This window comes from Daucus carota, chromosome 3 (assembly GCF_001625215.2).
Source record: "Daucus carota subsp. sativus chromosome 3, DH1 v3.0, whole genome shotgun sequence".
Lineage (NCBI taxonomy): Eukaryota > Viridiplantae > Streptophyta > Magnoliopsida > Apiales > Apiaceae > Daucus > Daucus carota.
Genome location: NC_030383.2, coordinates 62,661,529 through 62,682,752, shown reverse-complemented (window position 1 = coordinate 62,682,752; position 21,224 = coordinate 62,661,529). Strand labels below are relative to the sequence as shown.

Here is a 21,224-nt window from a genome sequence, read left to right as displayed (position 1 = left end):
ACACTCCACTCATCCTTACCACACCGTTCCCAGATACCCCCTCTAGATCCCCCCTTTCCAACTTCCCTTTTCCAGCCAACTTGGTATCTTGCGACACAAACATCCACACTTATATGTCTACACGGGCCAACACAACAAGCATTCAACCAAAAATTCCAAATCCAACTTTTAAACACAATATTCCAAAACACATATAAAAGCCCAACTAATCTAATGCTTGAACATCTGTAATCGGGACCAGCAGCTCCATCCGCAGCCCTGGGTAGCAGTATAAGTAGCACCGCTCCGGACACACAGGCATCGCCCCAGATCAGAGCACTAGCATCGCTCCGAACAGCTAGGCATCCTTCAGCAATAGCATTGGCACCCGCATCAGCACCAGCTTCGGGGGTCCCCCCGCGTTCCTCCTCCGACAGCTCCTCTGGATCCGTATATCCTTCTCCGTCTGCGAGTCTGGGTTCCTTTCCTAATTGCATTGCTACAGAAGCATGCTGCTGTCTGCTGCACCATGTCATGTAGCAATGGCCACGGATCATATAATTTAATTATGCACCGTAAGGACAATTATTCTAATATAAAAAGTACCAGAGCTTTCTCTCAAATCAAATCTGCCCTGTTCCAAGAAAAAAAACACTACTAATAATTCCAGAATCTCTGTCCAATTGTTTGTCAGTACCCCACCTTCGATTATCACTATGCATGTAGCTAAAATACTTTCAACTTTTTTTAATGTTCACCGTTAGTAGTCTAATAAATATCTACCTGTAATATTCTTCTTCTGATTTTGAAGATGCCGCAAAGCTGAATTCAACAGACTGGTACTTCTTCAGCTTCAGAGACCGCAAGTACGCTACCGGATTCCGAACAAATAGAGCCACCACCTCTGGATACTGGAAAGCCACCGGAAAAGATCGTACAGTGGTGGATCCCGGGACTAATAGTTGCATTGTTGGGATGAGAAAGACTCTGGTCTTCTACAAAAATAGGGCTCCTAATGGCGTCAAAACCGGTTGGATCATGCATGAATTTCGTCTCGAAAATCCTTTAATCCCTCCCAAGGTAAAAATCACCTGCTGTTTTCAGTATCCATTTTATGTCTTAATTTTTTAAATAATTTTAATCACCTTCAGTACCGATAGTTTTTGGATGCTCATCATCGAGGCTTAAAATATATATAATTTCTCCGGGTTAATAGGCAAAAAGATTACCGAACTCATGGCCAACTTGCAGTTGGGTCATTGAACTCAAAAAGTTTGCAAACGGATCACAGAATTAAATTTAAGTTGCAGTCAACTCACTGAACTAATAAAAACTTGCATTTAGGTCACTGTGCCGTTAAGAATGAGTTGACTTTAACGGAATCCGTTAAAGATAATAATAAAAAATATAAAAAAATTTGAAAAAAATATAAAAATTCAATTTTCTCAAAAAATTATGAAAACTTAAAAAAAATCTGAAAATTTTGAAGAAACTTTAAAAAATATGGAATGTTTTTAAAAAATATGAAAAATGTAAAAACTTCGAAAAAAATCTAAAAATTTTGTAAAAAATTCAAAAATTCAAAAAAATCTGGAAATCCAAAAAATTCAGACTTTTTCCAAATTTCCAGATTTTTTCGAAGTTTTAAATTTTCAAAATCGAGTTTTTAAAAAAGCGAATTTTTATATTTTTTCAATTTTTATTAACGGATTCCGTTAAAGTCAACTGATACTTAACGGCACAGTGATCTAAATGCAAATTTTTATTAGTTCAGTGAGTTGACTGCAAGTTAAATCCAGTTCTGTGATCTGTTTGCAAACTTTTTGAGTTCAGTGACCCAATTGCAACTTGATCATGAGTTCGGTGATTTTTTTGCCTATTAACCCTAATTTCTCCTGATTTGGCGGAATTTGAAAAAAAAAAATCCATATAATTATTTCATGTTCAACGACTTCAACTTAATTAGGTTAGCCCCGTTCCTGTACTTCACGCAATCTGAGAAGGGATCCCTATATAGTGCAATAAGAAACTTCCTAGCTAGAAAACCCGAATCGAAGACACAAATCTTATCAAATTTCTGTTTTTCTCTTTCTCTTTTTCGTTTGTTGCTATAAGAAACTTCCTAGAAACCCCGAACCGAGTTTAATTTCTCTTTCCCTTTTTTTTTTGTAGCTCTAGTCATATCAGAAGTACTCTGTCCAACTTTATAACATTGTTAAAACAACTTTTGGTAACATAGATAGAGGACACATTTCACCAATATCTGAGAAACAAGCCATGTTACAAGATGTTTTGCATGCATATTTACACCGACATGCCTCGTGCTTTTTCCTGCGGGGCTTACAACATATCCATATATATTTGCGTTGATTTTTCTAATTCAAATTCTTTGTTTTAACCTCTAGACACAAAATAAGAAAAATTACTACTAAACAATGTCACTCACCTTCTATATGTCATTAATATAGCGGTCACTCTCAAACCCTACTCAATACATCCCAGCTCCACTAGCCTCCCAAGCTCTAGAATGTCCATTATTGTTCCTTGACCCTACTAGACGTCAGTTAAACCTGTCGAGGCTCATTTTTGGGTCCATCCCCGGCCCGAAAACCCTTCTCATTCTATTTAATTACGTTTATATTTTAGTGGTTTGTATTGTAGCATGACGGGAGACCTCTATCCTAGAGCTCCGATGATAACCGGATCATTTGAATTTGAGGTGTTAGGGTACCAAAGAATGTTATTTTACCACATACTCTATACCAATTGATAGGTGTTTGTGTATATGATGCAGGAAGATTGGGTGCTATGCAGAGTCTTTTACAAATCAAAGACAGAAATCAACAGTCAACTAAGCCCACAAAATGTGTATCATTCTGAGGCAAAATTTGCTGGTGCTCACACTTTTCCTCATTCCCCTCAAATTATGCTTCCAGCTGCTTGTAATAAAAATAATTATCACCTCCACCAAATCACAACTTCCCAAAGCCCTGCACCTCATCACCAAAACCCTAATAATCTCCCAACAGTTCCACAATTAAACCCTAATTTCCTTCATCTTTCTCATCAAATTCACACGAATCATCTCAACGAAATGATCATGCTTAAGTCTGCGTGCGATGAAGAAGATCCTTATGGATTCTTGTTAAACATGGAGTTTGAAGCAGAGAGCTATATGGGAGGTGGAATGGCTTCAAGTGTGGAGGACATGAAATTTGAAGATGACTGCTGCATGCCTTCTCTGATTGGACATTGTGATTAAATAAATCACACAGCAATCAAACAAGATTAAGTACATCAATGATTAATTAGCGTTAATAATTATCTAGGATAATATGAAAATAAGAAAATGGATTATCTAGGATTTTAGGTTAATAGTTGTGAAATTTTTTAAAGGCTGCTATGTATTTGGATTTTTTTAAAGGGTTCTGGGATTCTACATTACTGCGTTACTTAAAATTTCTAGTTTCACTGTACGTTGTGAATATCCCATTTTTTCCGTTTTTTATTCTATTTTAATAAATAAGGCGTATGTTATCAAAATTTCGAATTGTTTTTTAGAAAAATAAACATATTTAAATAATGTTAACAGTTCAAAAGCTTAACTATTTATACTATACTATACTAAGCTATGGGTATAATTTGTATTCGTACAAAATTTTGGTTTGATCATTCACTTTATAACTAAAAAAATCTGGTACATGTAGAGTTCTCATAGTCTTAGATCTCTAAACAGTCATTCTTTTAAATATAATTTATAATTGGTTAAAAAATAAAAAAATAAATTTACTATCATTAATATATATTACTATTATATAATAGTTATTAATAAAACACTAATAAAATGATGTTAAAATTTAAATTATATATAATAAATTTAAAATTATATAGCCGTCCGTGCTTTGCACGGGTTTAACGCTAGTATATACTTAAATTTTGAAATTGTTTATTAAATCGTATAGTGATTAACAGAAGAACTAAAGTATACAGTTCAAAAATAGAACAAAATTAACGGGGGTGTATTCGATTGAGATTTTAATGGATTGTTTTTAGTCTATGGATTTTAATGGATTGTATGGGATTTTGATTTTGTGCGGATTCTTGATAAAATGTCGCAGAGTTGATGGGATTTAGGTACAATGCTTCAAAATCCCATTGATTTTGATGGGATTTCAAAAAACTTAAAATATACCGAAGAATGCCACAAAATCCATCATTTTATGAAATGAAAAAAAATCCATCAGCATTTGAATACCATCAGATTTTAATGGATTTTAAACAATCCCAATTGAATACCATCGGATTTTAAAGCATAATTTAAAATCCCAATTAAATACCACCAGATTTTGTAGCATAATTTAAAATCCCAATTTAATACCTCAAGATTTTAATGGATTTCAAACAATCTCAATCGAATACCCTCGGATTTCATGAATGCAAAAAAATGCTTTAAAATCCCAATCCAATACACCCCTCTAAGAGTCTGAAATTGAGATCATTGCTTCTAACACAGGCCTTTATCCATTTGGATTCCTATGGGTTGAACTCTAAAGTCTAGCAGGGTTCTTACTGAGGTAGAATATGATCGTGTGGCTGTTGCCTCCTCGATGATCTCAAAAAATCTGGTTGAGCGAATCGATTTCGACCCATTTTTAATAAAATAATATATATATTTGGAAGTATTAAAAGAACTGATAAATGAGCACGGTTGGATAGCCTAGTGGTTAAGGGCTTATCCTCTATCGTCCCAGGTCATGGGTTCGACCCTGGCTCAGAACAATACTCATTTGTAAGGCTATAAGCCATATTTGTCAAAAAAATTGTCAAAAAAAGAACTGACAAATTGTGTTCGAGTCAACTTATTTATCGAAGTATGTTAATGAATAATTATTTTTGCAGAAAAATAAATAATTTCAAAATCTGGACATTTGCATTGTTTATCTGCTAGTCAGTAGAGCTGATAAAACCAAGCATCCATTCTTACCTAAACAAAACATACATTAGAAAATGCCCATATATCACATTTTCACAATTAATCTCAAAATACCAGAGTCCGGAGAAATGACCCAAAATATCACTTATTAACGTCGGATAATCCAGATATTTGGAAGAAAATATTACATCATGTTGTGTTTAGGTCTAAAATCTCTACACAACATAACACGGTCTGACGTTTTGTAGTGAAACGTTACAAGAAATAGCGTTCCAGGCTTCAAAACATTAGACAGTCTGGTATTAAGAAGTGAAAGATGGATGAACGTTGCATGATCCGTGATAGATTGGACTCAACGTCCAACATAGATAAAGAAAGTTTTGCAATACAACCGGTTCCATTCGAACCTCATCAAATCGTGAAACCAAATGAATTTCAGCAGACAATAGACAGAACATATCTACAGATACTAGTTTCAAAAAATATGGAAACACAAGCTATGACCTAAATTAAGTACATGATATAAATCAACTACGCTTTTGATGGCTTGATGAAATCCAAACTTTAAGAATCGAGCTCGCTAAATCTCACTACATTACAGATGCATTAAAGCTAGGAACAAGAATATTTAGAATGAAAGAGAATAATGGAATGACGCTAAAGGCAGTAACTCGCATAAAAAGTAATGAAAAAACAGCCGATATGTACCAAAGGAATCTGTTTCATGTTTTTCCTCTTCCTGAACCCCCTTCACGCTGGTTGCGGAAGTGACACAGAAGCTGTTGAGCCTGCATGAATATTATAAACTCTTATCATCTTCTTGTTTGTTGAACATGAGAGGTAAACAGGGAACCAGAAACATAAAACAACCATGATATTCCAGTTTTACTCGTTAGATTGAACTCCCTCTATATTTTTTGTTTGATGTTTGATTCTTTTTGTGATTTAAAATTTTGATTATATATTTTTGTTGAGAAAAAAATAATTTTAACTAGCCGGTCAAAGCACTTAAAAGTGTGTGCCAAAAGTCAAAGCGTCAAATGAAAAAAAACAGAGGTAGTGGTATTTTCACATATCTAAGTTAGGTAAACCGCAAAGTAAAGAAACCACAGTGCAGTAACATAGACATCATATATTCATTCTTCGAGGCAACTACATATATGAGAGTACAAGTTAGAAGGGATTTTAGTAGATCCGCCAAGGAGTGAAGAACTTGTGGTTCTATATAGTGCCTTGAATATTTAGATTAAAAAAAAAAAGTTGACAATACTTGACATAGATTTTAACAAAATGATACTACTAGCGTGGACAGAAGAGAAAATATAAAATATAAAACGAAGTTGATTGAAGCAGCATACCTTCTCCTTGGCTCTTGTTGTGCCAGACTGGGATAGCAAAACCAGAGGTGGGACTGCTCCTTCTTGTAGAACCAGACGACAATATTTGGGACTACTAATGCACAATTGCAGCAATATGGTGGCAGCATTTTCTTTACCCCGCTGTGATCCTGTTTCAACAATCTCAACTAATGATGGTATGCCTCCCTCCCGTGCAATTGCCAAACCCCCCTCTGTAACTGTTGATAAATTGGCAAGTACGGCAACAGCTTTGTCGACCATTTCTGATTCAGGGTCAATCAACTTAACAAGATGCTTTACAGCCCCAGCCTGAACTATACGAGCCTTGTTTTCATGATATATTGATAAATTAAACAATGCCGTTGCAGCATCTTTTTTCCCTCTTAAAGTACCAGATTCTAAAAGACCAACCAGTGCTTTAACTGCCCCAGAACGACCAATCTTTATCCTGTACTCCTCTATCACTGAGATGCTAAACACGGTTGCTGCAGCATTCTCCCTGGCTCCTGAATTTCCTGTTTCAAGAACATGGATGAGTGGTTCAATAACTCCAGCTTCAGCAATAATGGTCTTAACATTTCCATTAATTGACAAATTCAGTAGCGCAGTTACAGCATGTTCTTGGGTTTGCTTCACATCCGAGTACAACAATGAAATTAATGGTTCAATAGCTCCACAATTACAGATAATATTACGATTCTCCAGGTTGTGTTTTGCAAGATAACGCAATTCTGCTGTAGCTGTAGTTTGCACTTCGCTAGAAGGATTTCTCAGGTCATCAATCAGTTTCTTCACATGAGAATTTGTAGTCAGATCATTAGATCCTGAATCCAATGGCATAGAGAGCGTTCTTGGGTAGTTACGATCTCCACCAGCAGACCTTTCGACCAAAACGTTTGAGCTGTGGTACTGTTTCCCTGTCAACGATGGAGCAGGGCTGACATTCCTTTTAGAAGAAGACGAAGATTGACATTCAGATGTCATTTCTCCAGACAAATCACGCTCATCCTTATTCTTACTGGAAGTCCTTGATCCATCAGACGATATTGTGGGTACATAACCAGCGCTAGTAATCTGGCTAGAAGCAGATCCACTTCTACTATGATGGCAGGACTGTTCGGGGGATGAATGGTCAAACTTATTTGAATCATTACTAATAGAATTTTTCTCACTAAATCCAGGATTACCGTTAACCCTTGGCTTCTCGAAGCTATTAACTTCAAGAGATGATCTTGATGAGGAATTGCTACTGTCTCGTGAATGATGGCGATCATCCCTAATGGCATCTTGCAAATACAGAGCTTCCATTTTGGGGGTCTTGGCGACGACTCTAGTACACTCTGCGAGATTTATTTTGTTTTCCTCACACCAATTTGCTATCAAAGCTTTAACTGTATAATTTGGAATAAGATTAGTGTGCGAGAGCATTTGTCGGGTTATAGGGCATATCGTTAACCCATGATCCAACCATGTCTGAATGGAGGTCCTCTCGTAGGTTTGACCGGTGGCCACAATAACTGGATCTAACATGAGTCGCAGTGACAAAGGACAACGGAAATATAGAGGGACAGCAATTCCATTAATAGACTTAAAGATCTCATACTTAACCAAACAATTTCGGATATCAGAGATAAGGTTTACCAATTGACTAATAAGATTTATATCCCCTTGGCTTTTTCTAGTCACAGCCTTCATCCTCTCCTTTTCTAATGCAATACTCTCTTTTAACAGCTCCAGGTCAGCAGTCAAGCTAAGAGACTCTATGATAATTGATAGATTATCAGAATCAGGAGCCAATCCCCGTTGTTGTCTCTTTAAAGCATCTTCAATTGGTTCTGATATTTTTTTCAGTTCAGCACACTGGAATTCCTGCTTACAATGCTGAAACGGAATACCAACATTAGTTCCTTACATGACTAGTTATATTGGACACACAGAAACGACGACTTGTCTTTACCACAGCAATAAAACTAGATTAAACAGTAAATGGAAAACTCGAATGTAAAAAATGTAGGAAAACTCTACAAAGTAAAATGTTATTTCCACATGTGTTCCCGAGGTTGCAAATCCAATCCAGGGAAGGACTAGTAAAGAAGCAACATCGTTTAAGGTCAGGGATTTAAATTCTTACCAGGCCTTGCAGTAAAATTCTACAATGTTGAAAATTATAAGGGCCAAAAAACAGCATTTTCCATACCTGAACCTCGGATAAACTTGATGAGGACGGAGATGACTCTAACAATCTACATAAGATATGAGAAATACGGACTGAAGAGCCTTGGATATTAAGCAACAAAGGCTCACCCCCGAGGACCTGAAGAGATTACAATCCAAAATAAGGAAAAAGGTGAGCAATGTAATTTTTAGTGATGCACAAACTTCTTGTTAATACAGGGGCATCTTCTTTTTGTCTAGCATCAAGGAATCAATTTCTAAAGGAAAAAGGGTACTCACACTGCAAAACTTGCTCATCTGAGGAGACCAGTTCTCAATGAACTCCCTAGCCTCGTTTACTGCTACATCCAGAATCTCACACTCTTTACACAGAATTTCATCTGAACTCACTTTTGATTCAACAACATTATCAAGAATTAGTTTCAAGATCTTCAGTGAGCTGGCTATATTCCTATAACCATTTTGAGCAGGCATATTCTTCATTTCAAATGATGAGAGCAGATGGAGAAATCGGGAAATGGTGTTAATGAGACAGCTTACAGACTTAGTGTCCATCTGACCTGATAATATATAACAGAGCATATGACTCAGAACAAGCCAGAGGGGAAAAAAAATCTGAAACAAGTATCAGATTCTTGGCTTAAGTAGTTTTATTTCTCAGCAACATAAATAACGGATTAAGGTACAAACATCTCTGTAATCACAAGAGCAGCCTTTAATTTGCCTATTTATAAAGAGGGACATTTTCAAGTTTAATAGTACAATCAAATTCTTGATTCTAATAATATGCATCATATGACCTATAAGGAATAGCCAGACAGATACCAGAAATTGTATAAAGCAATTAAACAATCATTGTATATTTACAATGAGTTTGAAGTTCTCTGCAGGGTACACAACTTATAATCAAAGTCAAGATCTTGTTGTATTTATTATTTAGGGCTATGTATACTCAATATGGAACTTGAATTTATAACATATCTTTTGAGTAGCTAGGAACCATAATAAATATCAATGATTAGATATACTTTTAATCTAGCTAAATATATAAAAAAGACCATATAACAAATAAACTTACAATTCTGACATATATACATGAAAACACTGGCAATCACTACTAGCAGTCTAACATCTGGATAAATGAAAACATATCTTAAGGTTGTGTTCAGTTGAAAGCAATGGCATGATGCGAGAATGAAATGAAAATTGATGAAGAAAATAAGTTGCGTAAGATAAGGAAGTAGAAGTGAAAGTGCAAACTATGAAAGATATGATAAGAATTGATAAGAATTTGAAGAAATCAGTGGAAGAAAGGAATGAGCAATATTGATTTCAAGACTTAAAGCAATGAACCTCACTAAAAACCTAAAGAACTAAATCGAGGAAGGAGTATATATAGCTTTTATGTACCTATTCATAAATTAGTTCAAATTCATTTCTTTCTATCTATATTTTCTTTTACAACTTCAGCCATATCAATGATTGGAAAACAAATTGATATGATAGCAAGGATGTTTAGATACGATATAATGAAATTATGAACTACTTAAAGTGAAATTTAGTTACAAGTAACAGTACATTTAACAAACATATACACTCCCAAAACGCATATACATATACAAACAGATGCATATATTAAATATTGTCTCCCACAAACATTAACTTCAATCCATCTTTTAGAGTAGTGTGTGCACGTATAGTTACTTCAATAGAAACAAAAGAGACATTAGAAACAAAGCTGGAGCTTTCGTATAGTAATTTATGTAGCAAATAGCCAAATACAAACTACAAGCCTTGAAAATCTTGACATGATCATCATCACCAGTACTAGTTCATTTGATTCCATACAAGGCTATGCAGTATCAGAACTATAGATGAGTAGAAAGACATACAGTAATTCAACATCGAGAGAACCTCAAGAATAAACTCAACCAACCCCACCTCGAAAACATTAAATTAATCAAGTCAAGAATTGTGAAACTTTCTTTTTCCCTAAAGGGTCGAAATGTTAGCTGTCAGGGGTGGATAAACTACAAGTTCTTATCATAACCTTGATCAACATTTGGGTATTGTAACAAGGTCTAATTGGGTATTTATCAGTTCCTTGTTAACATGAAAATTAACACAAATATATAGCAAATGACCGCCATAAAATCCAGATAAGACACCCAGAAAACAATTATACCCATCAAATTAGTACATACAATCACAACAAACCCGGAAAAATCATATCAAACTACAAAAATAAAAAAGAAAGCTGAATCATATGAACCTCAAATGTTGCAACTTGAGCTAAAGATTGAATCTTTCAGCAGATCTTGAAGAACCCATTAAAGATAGGAGCTTTCACCCAGAATTCCATGAAAAATTGTAAATTTTCAAGACCCAGTTGTGCTGTTCTTCTCAAAATATATTTCTTGCCAACCCTCTCTTGAGTGTTTCATTTTGAGACAAAATAAATATTAATAAAAATCAAGAAATTGAAAAGGGAAACTGGTGGGGCCTTGTAGTTGCAGATTTGTTGGGTTTGTTTGTGTAATAAGATTATAGTAATGATTTGATTAAGAATATTAAAAGAGAGATGAAAAGGTGGTGTTAAGGAATCAAATTTATCTATGATTAGAAAGAGTAAAGTCCAGGAGCTTTTAATATTTCTTTTTTGTAGGAGTTGTATTTAATAGAACAAAATGATATGCATGGTGGATTGAGTTATGATTGGTGATTAGATGGTTTGGACTCTAGGCTGTGTATGCTTGTTAGTAATTTTATATTTGAAAATATATTTTGGAATAAACGAGTTTAATATTAAGTATTTATTCAAAAAGTATTTATAATGTCATAAATAATTTTTATTACTAGATTATCTCATCATATTCTAGTTTGATTTTATTTTTGCTAAAATGATGAGTTCTCATTTTGTGAGGAAAAAACTCAAAGTTTCCTCTTTTAACAGCATTTTTTGAAATACATATAAATTTTAATAGAATGTTATTAAATATTCTAAGTAATTTTGGTCACCTTTTTATGTTTTATTTTAATTAGATGAAAGATATCTTAGGTAATTTGCCTGCACATTTATGACAGAAGTAATTCCTACTCTCAACTTGCACAATTTAAATATGGTCCACTTGTGACTTGACCAATGATGTGATGCATGTTTCTGAACCTATTACATGAAATTAAAGCATAACCAAGTAGCCTTTATCTCTTGAATTTTTTAAAAAAAAAACAGAGGGAAATAGTAGTTCACTAATCACAGGAAAACTCATTTCCAGAATAAGGGAAGGAAACTATGATACAATGGACTTGTAAGCTTAATATTGGTTTTGACATGGTAGCTTTAGAAAAAACAAGTAAAAGCAAGCACATCCACTATTGCCTTCAATAGTGGATCAACTTAAATCATAGATTATCAATTTATCATGTCTTGTCCACAACCAATCACAGAAGATGGCACCTTGATAAAAAGAAAGATCTTACTAATAGCAAAAGTCTACATCACAAAGACAGTTCCTCTAAATGAAATATATCATAATTCAAAATGGCCTAGCAAATTAATGTGTTTACTGCAAGTATAGAGGTGATCATACGGAATCTTCAGCTAAAAGCTGAATGAGGTCCTGTTTCTTCAGTTTTGAAAAACCTTTCATGCCACGAGATTTAGCTAAAGCCCTCAACTCGACTAGCTTCATTCCGCTCAAGTCTATGTCCTTGCTCAAAATCTGCTCATCTGCATCCTCATCGCTATTGCTTTCATCAGTTTCTGTCATTTCACCATCAGACATCTCACCAAACAGGTCTCCTTCAGGAAAAGCAGAATCAGATTCCACTCGAGAATCATCATGGCCAACAGGGTCAACCTTTAATTTAAGTATAGGCTTATGCTCAACTTCATGCTCAAGGTAAGAAGTGTCCTTTTGTTTCTCCTCTTGATTTGTATGTGTGATAGAACTCACAGTATCTTCCTCCACATAAGTGGGTTGTTTCTTAAATTGAGGGACTGGAGATCTTCGTCGAAAACTTGACATGGGCCTGCCAACAGACGAGGGTTCACTTTCTTGGAACTTGCTTTTCTCATCGTTATTTGGTCTGAAGAAACTGGAGCTTTTCCCTGTTGTAAATGAACCATTAAGTTCAGGCTGGTCCAGTATGAAATCCCTACTACTACTAACAGAGCTATTATTAGTTCGCTTCCCCTGCTGAACTGAGTGTTTCCTTAAGAGCTTGAGGAGAGAATCAACTGTTTCATTCTTTTTAGCTTGTACTTGTGGTTCTTCAATCTTCTTCTCTTCCTTGATTGCAGCTCTTTCTCGGAGTTGGGCCTGCACTTTTCTAAATAACTCTACAATCTCTTTCTCCTTGGGGCCTGGAGCTGCTGTAGCTTGGTATTTTGGGTTACCAGACATAGAATGCAGTGCCCCATTCTTGGAAGGGAATATTTCAGAATCTTCAAGATTGTCAGAGCCATCTCTATCTTCAAATTGCTTGTTTCTACTGCGAGAAAATCCCTGCTTGTTTTGCTTTGGAAAGTCGGGGTTTCTCCTGTAACTACCAGAACTTGCATTACAAACACAAGACATGCTCCTTGAAGTACAGTTCAGAGATTGAATTTTAATCTGTGATGTCCTTTTACCATCACTTCGAGATGAACAAGGTGATATATTGACTGCTCCTGCAGTAAGTCCTAAATATAGGAGAATTGCCATCAGATGAACCATAACATAGGAAAATACAACAATGAAGAAGACCATATCTAGCACTCTAGATTATAGTATTCAATAACCAGAGAACTTCTTAAAACTTGAAATAGTGAAACATGATGATTAAACGTGCATAATATTAGGAGATCAAAGTGTAATTCAAGCTCAAGCACTGAGACCATAACATTATATTATAACCTTAAAAGACACTTCTACAGCTTAAAAGAGGAAGGGTTGATTGACATGACCATTAATAACTCCAAAGGTAAATGAAAGCACTATAATTCATAACTGTCACATATCATAATTTGTCTATAGCAGGTAAAAGATTACAATAATTACATATTGCTGTAGCAACACATTTTACTTTTCCCAGTTTCTAACAAGTACCTCTTATCAATAAAAATCATCCATATGTATTTTAAATTTCACTACCATTCTCCCGAACATGTTATTTAGAGTAGCAGTAATTTGGTTTAAACTTTAAAGAGTGCAAGGAAACGACACAAATGCGGAAAGGAAGTTAATATAAGCAATTGCGTAATGTTAGTTCCAAAACATGCTCCCACCCATCCTTCAAGAAGAAAACTGGTACTCGCACAGCAATTCATAGTAATAACCCAACGAACAAAATTATCACAACATTCATTTAACTAAAGAAATCGATAATGTGAATACCAACAAATTGACAGCTCCTACTCAAAACAAGAAACCCCTAAATCTAAACAATTCCAAATATCACATTTAACACTCAATGACTAACTAGTACTCTATAAGATTAAATGATAAAATTACACAGCCCTTTGTGTCTCTGACCATCAAATCATACTCATAATTCAACACGAAACATAACAGGTGAAATAAACCATGCCCTCAACTAATTTTGCCACATTACATATAATCCTTCACAGAGGAACCCCATCAAACAGGTGGTGTGCAACACAAAGAGCTCAAACTTCAGCTCCAAAACAACTTCAACACAACCCAGAATCTAAAATCAGGTATATATAACAAGGAATAAACATATACATACATATATACATAACAAATTGGATTCACAAACACGCGCATAACTAATAGAAAGAAATGTAAATATTATTATATACATGAAAATAAACACAATTTGATGAAATAAAAAGATGGGTGTACCATTAAGATGAAGAGGATGCGCAATAGACATGACCCTTTCTGCAGATTGTTTGAAATCTCAAGAAATGTTTCGCAGTGATGGAGGGTTTTTTGGAATGAAAATGGTTTAAGACGACGTCGTGTGGGGTTTTGTGTTTCAGTGGTAAACGAAGTGCTACGTGTTCTGGTTATTTATATCGAGAGTCTCTTTAAATGTGAGAGTATAGTTAAATATTAGTTTTTTTTTGAAACAATAGTTAAATATTAGTTAGAATTTAATTTTTGTACACATTATTTGGCCTTCAAATCAAAATTAATTATTTTTTTGTTGAAGAAAAAATGATTATTTTCTAATAATTAAATTTTCGATAAGTATATGAGATGCATATTTTTCGAGTATATCCATTTATCAATAAAGATTTATAGCTCAGATAAACTAATGATTATTATTAAAATAATACCTCTTTTTCAAAATATAATAAAGACTGTTTATTTGCATCTTTCATAATTTAATAAACTCGATAAAATAATACTTTCCTTTAATACCAATATTTGTTTGAAAAGAGTTTAACTGTACTGAGCAATACTTTTCTCAATACCAATAGTATTACTTCAAAGCATACAATTTGTCACCTTTCAAACAATTGCAATGCTGTAACATTTAAGAAACTTCAACCTTATAACTGAGAACACCCTGCATAAATATGGAAGGCTAACCAAGAAGAGCTAATAAGCCATCAACATTCTAAAACCAATACTAACATCAGCAACAAAGCCTCTTTGGTTATCAATATATCCATCTGAATTCCGGTCAACTTATCTGATGCTCCCCGTGTTCACTTCTGAACGCACGAAAATTTAAAACAAAGCTACCCGGATCTATACCGTCAATGCAGCAGTAGAAATAACAACACCAAAAATGTCAATACCAATTTCAAAACATATCAAGTCCGTAAAGCAAGTGATAACAACAGCCAACATTACAAATCCACTTGTAACAGCTGGTCAAGGAATAAAAGATATATCAGCTGTTCAGCAATAGAATATCATTACAAACCTTTATTCCACATTATTTTCTTGAGGCGTAAAGAAAAGGTCTAATGACTAAAACGGGCATAAAAAGGAAAAAGAAATACATGCAATGTAAGGTCATAGCTTTCTCTTAACGAGTTTAGTCTATGCTTTGTGATTTTTAGCCATCTCATTGACATCCAATTCAACTTCCAATACTGGTGAATCTCTCCTCATTCCAAAATTACTGCAAATAGTAGGCAACCATCAACAACTATAAGGTTTATATGACAATGTTCATACATGAAAATTTTAATTTTAAATAGATCACCTATTCTGAATAGGACCATGATCAACGGCTGTTCTCAGGCAGTATATGACTCTGCCGACTATGTCAGTCATTGGAACAGGCCCAAATATTCGGCTGTCTTTGGCCTCCTGCAGTTGCAAAAAAGTGAGTGCAGAAATATATAGATGCCAACCACATGCCACCTTATATTGTCATTCTAATTTGGAAACAACTTGAAGTTAGGAATACTGAAAAGTGATTGCTTCAATCCAATATGAATATGATACTTGGAATTAGGTTACATCAACAACTTGGTATTTTAGACAGGAGTTTGTGGAGATAGGTTACCGAATTGCACCTTAAGTTCCACTACTTTATTAGTCAAATTATACTTTTACGTTATTCGATTTTGCATCAGCAACATTATGTATTAACATATGAAACTCTAAGCCTACAGTCAACTCTCTGCAAAATCCTATTACAGCAACATTTAATACAAATCGGTGGAATCCTCGCGTGAGCAACTCAAACCATCCTTTTTAGCAGATCCACTGCTTCCCGCTATTCAGCAATCTTCGGGAAATGGCTCAAGATATTAAAAAAAAAAAAAATTATTCTAGTCTTCCTTCATTGAAATTAGAGTTGGAGGGGGGAATCTCAGGTACTTCATTGCCACTAAAGTTAGCATCCACTTAAAATTGTTTTGTTGATTAGGGATCCATGTTACTTCCATAAGACCATAACTATCACTCTTTCTCTCCCACATGCACTCCTACCCTCAAACTTATGATCATGGCATTTATCATATCTACTTTGCATGCACAGCATCTTAAGAAAAAAATATGTGCTCACATCAACTGGTTTATGGGTATTATTGGAAATTCCCTATATAGCTATGAGTAATCATAGAATCTTGTTTCTCATATCATATATTTGAGTGCATAGACAACATGACTGCATTAAGGAAGCAGCACCCATGTACTACTTTACAGTTTCAAACCCGAACATGCTAACGTATGAAAAATATTAAATTAAACGGAAACAAAAAATGGAACTCCATTTTATGAATATTTTTTTAAAAAAAAAAAAAAAAACTGAATTTCTTCCTACACTGTCACTCAGATCTTTCATGTAAAAGTAGCATATACCTTGGGCTTTAAATTTTCATTGTCGGCCAACACCCAGCACTGATCCTTTTCTAAAACAAAAGGCTCCTCCTTTTCATCTTTTGACACCATTTCATAACCTTCAACGGCAGCCAGTCTTCGAACCAGATGATTCTCTGACTTTTCAGGGTCCTTCATAACTACAACATCTCCTACGAAAACTTGCCTGTCAGAAACATACAGTCAGCAGAGCTAAAGGTAGAGAGGTACAAGTGCACAAATGACCAGATCAATACCAACAACAGAAAGGTGATTAAATTGACTGTATAACAAATATTCTATACAATGCTACAAAAAGGGGATGAACCGGGGTTAAGTCCTTGTTAAAAGTAAAACTGAAGACACTTTTTTAATTTAGTAAGGTAAAAGAACACAAACTTTCTTACATGTAATTACATATTGCACAAACATTCACTTAGAAGTAATATACTATCAAGTCGGAACACATTACTCCCTCCGTCTCTTAATACTTTTCCTCTTTGTCTTTATCACGTTTGCCAACACACACTTTTAATCGTTAATATCTTTAATTTCGTATTAGTATTAAATATGAAAACATCACCGTATTAAAGTACTTATGAATACGAATCAAACAAAATCACTCACGATTATATTCAGTCTTATAGATTAGACGTAAATTAGTAATTTGTCTCATGTTATGAAGAATCTCGGCATATCAAACAAGAAAAGTAAAAAGAATCGGAGGGAGTAATAAAAACTTCTAGGAAAATTTGTTGGTGAGCTTGGATTTTCCTTAAACTAACCTTATAGCAGGTACTGATAGTATATTCATGCAAGACATCACACACAGATAATTAGTTATCCATCCTGTAATTATTGGCTTTGATCCCAAGGATTCATACTGATAATAACAGAGTTTGGGATAGACTCCCAAGCGCTCAATCATTAGATTGCATTTGCAAAATATGAAGCATAGATGGTAACCTGCACTTGGGGTCATTTGGCTTACCTTCAGAAAACTTACTTTTTACTTGAGTTATTTCATCACTTAGAAGCAGCAGTAGGACAACTTTTCAACTTATAAGTTATCATCAGTCTGGATAATTTATTACTCTTTCTGTTCTTACAATTTCTTTAGATAAAAAAATCCTTTTAATTTGTCTTTTATCATTATCATCATTACTATGACTTAATTTCCAATTCTGACCTGTTCTAAAAAATATATGTTATCTTTCAAGATAGTCTTCTGAATTATATTTGGTAAGATCATAATAAGTGGGCACTTCAATGAAAGAAGCTTAAAAAGGAAAGGAGGGGGATACGATTAAAAAGTGCAAGAATAATTGTTGTCAAGTTAGAGTACGAATTTTTTGTAACTAACTAATTAACATAAGTACTTATTTCCTACTTCTTGAAATTCAACTTATAACTAACTCCTAAATTTCATTAACATTTTAAAAAAACTGTCCATTAAAATACTTTTGAACTTGTTTTAAGTAATATACTACTTGTATAAGATAAAACAAATAGGCCCATAGAATTCTCAAGTCTTTGGTTGACAATAACCTGGCATCGATCATAACATACTTAAATGATGATATATAGATGAAACCACAACATAAATAACCACATCTTTCATCAATTGTAAATAATATGTTCAACTAGATAACCTCCATAAAACCTTGATCCAAACATCAAAATGGAATCTAATTGCATAAGTTGGACCTCAACGCCAAGCAGGAGAAACTAATGCAGACAAGTAAACAGATACGAGTAACTTTTACTTTCATAAGAACTTACGTTGGATTGGGTGTGGGCAGTTTCCGTACAAGAAGAGTTCCGCCTTCCTCTGCTATAGTGGGGGCCATCTCTAGACCTTTGTTCCAATGCAAATAAGTCAACTTTCCTTGGAAGAAGTTTTTCCATACGGCATCACCAACTTCAGTATTTGTTATATGTCCTCCTTGATACCCCTGTGTTGTGGAAATCATTCACCATGATATAAATATAAGTAGAATCCTACATTCACTAATACTTGTTCTCCAACAGTACACTGGCTACAGGCATATAAAGATTAGCAATCCAAGTCTACGAGGGGAACGGCTGTTAAATGTCTATATGTCAATATCCACCTTAATTTAAGTAACTGACACCTTGCAAGTACTTGGTAATGGTTGTGCTCAGTTTTACAAACAACATACTCACAAAAAGCGCACAACTCGCAAAGCACATTTTGAAATTTGCAATTAATAAAACCATGGCATATCCATATACGCCAAACCATATCTGTTGTAAAATCAAATAGCTAGCAAGACAATAGTAAGTGCCATTGTTTAAGATCATAATAGACACAAGTCAGTGGATATCAGTCAACTATGATCATCAAATCAAAACTTCATATTAAAGACTTACTTTCTTTCTGTTTGCGAATTAAAACTCACAACAAAGAGACAACATGGACAGGGTTAGTAGCGTAAAAGACTACACATACCATATCATTTTGTGCTGAGCATACTAGTGGGTCTCTTTGATGGGAACTATAAGAATTAACAGTATTTTTGTCTGTTTGTCAAGCTTTAACTTATAAGTTAAATATGATATATAAGTTGAATTCTATAGAGTAGGAAACAGACACCTATCTGAGTAAGTTAATATTAACTTTGTAACATATTTTAGCCAAAACCTTATGGCTTTTCTAGGCCACGTAACCATATCGCTAATTTGAAGTCCTGTGGAGGATGCCACAAGGCCCAAAACCATGACAATTCCATCTTTTGGGTCAACATTCAATCTGAGGATAGATTATTTGAGAATATCGGGGATCAAGCTTTAGAAATTTCAGCACACCTAAGCTTGATATCACGCGATTACAAGATCTGCCAAAACTCTAAGGTATTAGAATCTTAAGAGAAGGCTACTTTAAGAATCTTCTACTTCAACGAAGTTCCATCCTATACTATTATGAAGCTTTTCATCAAACAACCGACTAAAGTCCAAAACTTTCGCCCGAGAAACAGTTTAACGCATAAGCCAAACTGATGATACTAGCAATGTAATAGAGATCACTGAGACAATTGGGCTTAATTAAGCCGTGTCTGTTTTAGAGAGTCATGCAGAGCAGGGTTATTATTAGACTTAGTTACAGTCTTAGTTACAGACAACACAATGGCAAACACAGCAATAACTAAAAAATTCCAAACACAACAAACAAACAGCAAACAAATTAGCATTACGAGCACAAAATTCTTCTCTGCAAGAACACAAAAAAGTCAATGCAATCGCATAACTCTCTCAAATTCGACCCCTTTACACAAATGCAACCTAACATCAAGAATCACACCATTCTACACAAATCCAACAAAACCCATTAGTCCCATCAATACCCAGATGCATAAAACCACTAATTTCATCAAAAAGATGCAATCTTTACATAAATATCAAGAAATCAAGAAACCCCATTTGAACAAATACAGAAAGAGAGAGGGGGGGAGAGAGAGAGAGAGAGACCTTCCAGCTGAGAGAGACAGAATATTCAAGCTTATTAGCTATGTAACGGACCCAAGTGGAGAGAGAAACCATTGCAATTGGGCAGAGAATGTTATTTGTACCAAAGCTTCTTCAGCATCCCCCTTTTGCTTAAACCCTTTTGTTGTGTGCTTCTTGTTCTATTGTATTTTCAAATTATTTTATTTTATTATTTTATCCAATTTTAATTTTAATATATATTATATATTTTATAACCATGTCAATTTATATAAGTTTTAGATGTATCAAGTACTAATTTATTGAGATTCTTGTAAATTGTAATATTAGTCGTGAACAAAATATGTTATACTTTTTAATTTGTTCACAACAAGTGTTGAAGGAATTCTTGATGATTATTTATTTTCTTTAATATAGATTCTTTTTGCAAGGTTTCATATAGAATTGGATAATAAAATAGCTCAATTTCTTGTTAAAGTTTATATTTTGTTAAATTTAACAAAAGAAATAATAAGCTGTGATAATAAGGAAATAAACAATTTCACAAATTATATGACTCTAATCACTGTTTAAATATGTTTTCTTTAATATTTTTCAAATTATTATCATTTTTTTTGTCAAGCAAATTTTTATCATATTAAATGGTCAGAGCAAAAAATTTGCCAACTCGAAAAGCTTAGATGTCATGTGAGACTGGAACGTGTCAATTTTGAGTCCTAGCAGAGCCCTTCCTCAACCTAACAAATAAATAAAATGGGCCAACCAATTTTTGCTTGCAATAACAATTTATGAGTCTTAAAGATATTTATTATCCGTTAATATCAAATTAATCTGTGTTTGCAGGAGGATCTTGCACTGAGTATGATAAGGCAATGCCTTCTGAGGCTCTGTATTTTCATGATGAGCTCAGGTTACTCATTTCGAGACGCGAGAAAATTGATGCTTCTTACTGTCTGGTGGTGAAGCAGAAGAAGTCTGATATAGTAGTGCAGATGTTAATTGGTCGCCAGAGCTGATTCCTATCGCGCATAATGGGCAACA

The 21,224-nt window shown here is 34.4% G+C and overlaps 4 protein-coding genes across 5 annotated transcripts; 1 reads left to right on the top strand and 3 right to left on the bottom strand.

The window, feature by feature from the left end:
- The first annotated feature begins 475 nt into the window (after positions 1-475).
- LOC108213755 (protein CUP-SHAPED COTYLEDON 3) lies at positions 476-3,404 on the top strand. Its single transcript, XM_017385542.2, has 3 exons — positions 476-554; positions 791-1,059; positions 2,774-3,404. The coding sequence occupies exons 1-3, from the start codon at positions 509-511 to the stop codon at positions 3,239-3,241; spliced, it is 783 nt and encodes a 260-aa protein (XP_017241031.1). The 5' UTR covers positions 476-508; the 3' UTR covers positions 3,242-3,404.
- Positions 3,405-5,251: 1,847 nt separating this feature from the next.
- Positions 5,252-10,902, bottom strand: LOC108210601 (U-box domain-containing protein 3). 2 transcript variants are annotated; one of them, XM_017381960.2, is made up of 5 exons: positions 10,718-10,902; positions 8,725-9,005; positions 8,468-8,584; positions 6,271-8,151; positions 5,252-5,700 (listed from the first exon to the last, which is right to left on the bottom strand). In XM_017381960.2, exons 2-5 carry the CDS (start codon positions 8,998-9,000, stop codon positions 5,635-5,637), a joined length of 2,340 nt encoding a protein of 779 aa, XP_017237449.1. In that variant the 5' UTR covers positions 9,001-9,005; positions 10,718-10,902; the 3' UTR covers positions 5,252-5,634. The 2 variants fall into 2 exon arrangements, with proteins under 2 accessions (XP_017237449.1, XP_063946308.1); XM_064090238.1 differs by having other exon boundaries at positions 5,413-5,700; positions 8,725-8,834; positions 10,718-10,846.
- A 1,001-nt stretch (positions 10,903-11,903) lies between these two features.
- On the bottom strand, positions 11,904-14,463 carry LOC108210837 (rho-N domain-containing protein 1, chloroplastic). The gene is made up of 2 exons (XM_017382265.2): positions 14,295-14,463; positions 11,904-13,129 (listed from the first exon to the last, which is right to left on the bottom strand). Exons 1-2 carry the CDS (start codon positions 14,323-14,325, stop codon positions 12,030-12,032), a joined length of 1,131 nt encoding a protein of 376 aa, XP_017237754.1. The 5' UTR covers positions 14,326-14,463; the 3' UTR covers positions 11,904-12,029.
- A 730-nt stretch (positions 14,464-15,193) lies between these two features.
- LOC108211098 (mitochondrial ATP-independent inner membrane protease subunit 2) lies at positions 15,194-20,367 on the bottom strand. Its single transcript, XM_017382604.2, has 5 exons — positions 20,208-20,367; positions 18,501-18,673; positions 16,722-16,905; positions 15,616-15,722; positions 15,194-15,531 (listed from the first exon to the last, which is right to left on the bottom strand). The coding sequence occupies exons 1-5, from the start codon at positions 20,277-20,279 to the stop codon at positions 15,450-15,452; spliced, it is 618 nt and encodes a 205-aa protein (XP_017238093.1). The 5' UTR covers positions 20,280-20,367; the 3' UTR covers positions 15,194-15,449.
- Positions 20,368-21,224: the final 857 nt, after the last annotated feature.

Coding starts and splice junctions, on each gene's coding strand:
- LOC108213755 (XM_017385542.2), top strand. CDS start 509: ATGTCATGTAGCAATGGCCACGGATCATATAATTTAATTATGCACC. Junction 555..790: donor ATATAATTTAATTATGCACC/GTAAGGACAATT, acceptor CTGATTTTGAAG/ATGCCGCAAAGCTGAATTCA. Junction 1,060..2,773: donor ATCCTTTAATCCCTCCCAAG/GTAAAAATCACC, acceptor TATATGATGCAG/GAAGATTGGGTGCTATGCAG.
- LOC108210601 (XM_017381960.2), bottom strand. CDS start 9,000: ATGGACACTAAGTCTGTAAGCTGTCTCATTAACACCATTTCCCGATTT. Junction 8,585..8,724: donor AGATGAGCAAGTTTTGCAGT/GTGAGTACCCTT, acceptor TAATCTCTTCAG/GTCCTCGGGGGTGAGCCTTT. Junction 5,701..6,270: donor CAACAAGAGCCAAGGAGAAG/GTATGCTGCTTC, acceptor ATATTCATGCAG/GCTCAACAGCTTCTGTGTCA.
- LOC108210837 (XM_017382265.2), bottom strand. CDS start 14,325: ATGTCTATTGCGCATCCTCTTCATCTTAATG. Junction 13,130..14,294: donor GCATCCTCTTCATCTTAATG/GTACACCCATCT, acceptor TCCTATATTTAG/GACTTACTGCAGGAGCAGTC.
- LOC108211098 (XM_017382604.2), bottom strand. CDS start 20,279: ATGGTTTCTCTCTCCACTTGGGTCCGTTACATAGCTAATAAGCTTGAA. Junction 15,723..16,721: donor ATGAAAATTTAAAGCCCAAG/GTATATGCTACT, acceptor TTGCAACTGCAG/GAGGCCAAAGACAGCCGAAT. Junction 15,532..15,615: donor CATGGTCCTATTCAGAATAG/GTGATCTATTTA, acceptor TACTATTTGCAG/TAATTTTGGAATGAGGAGAG.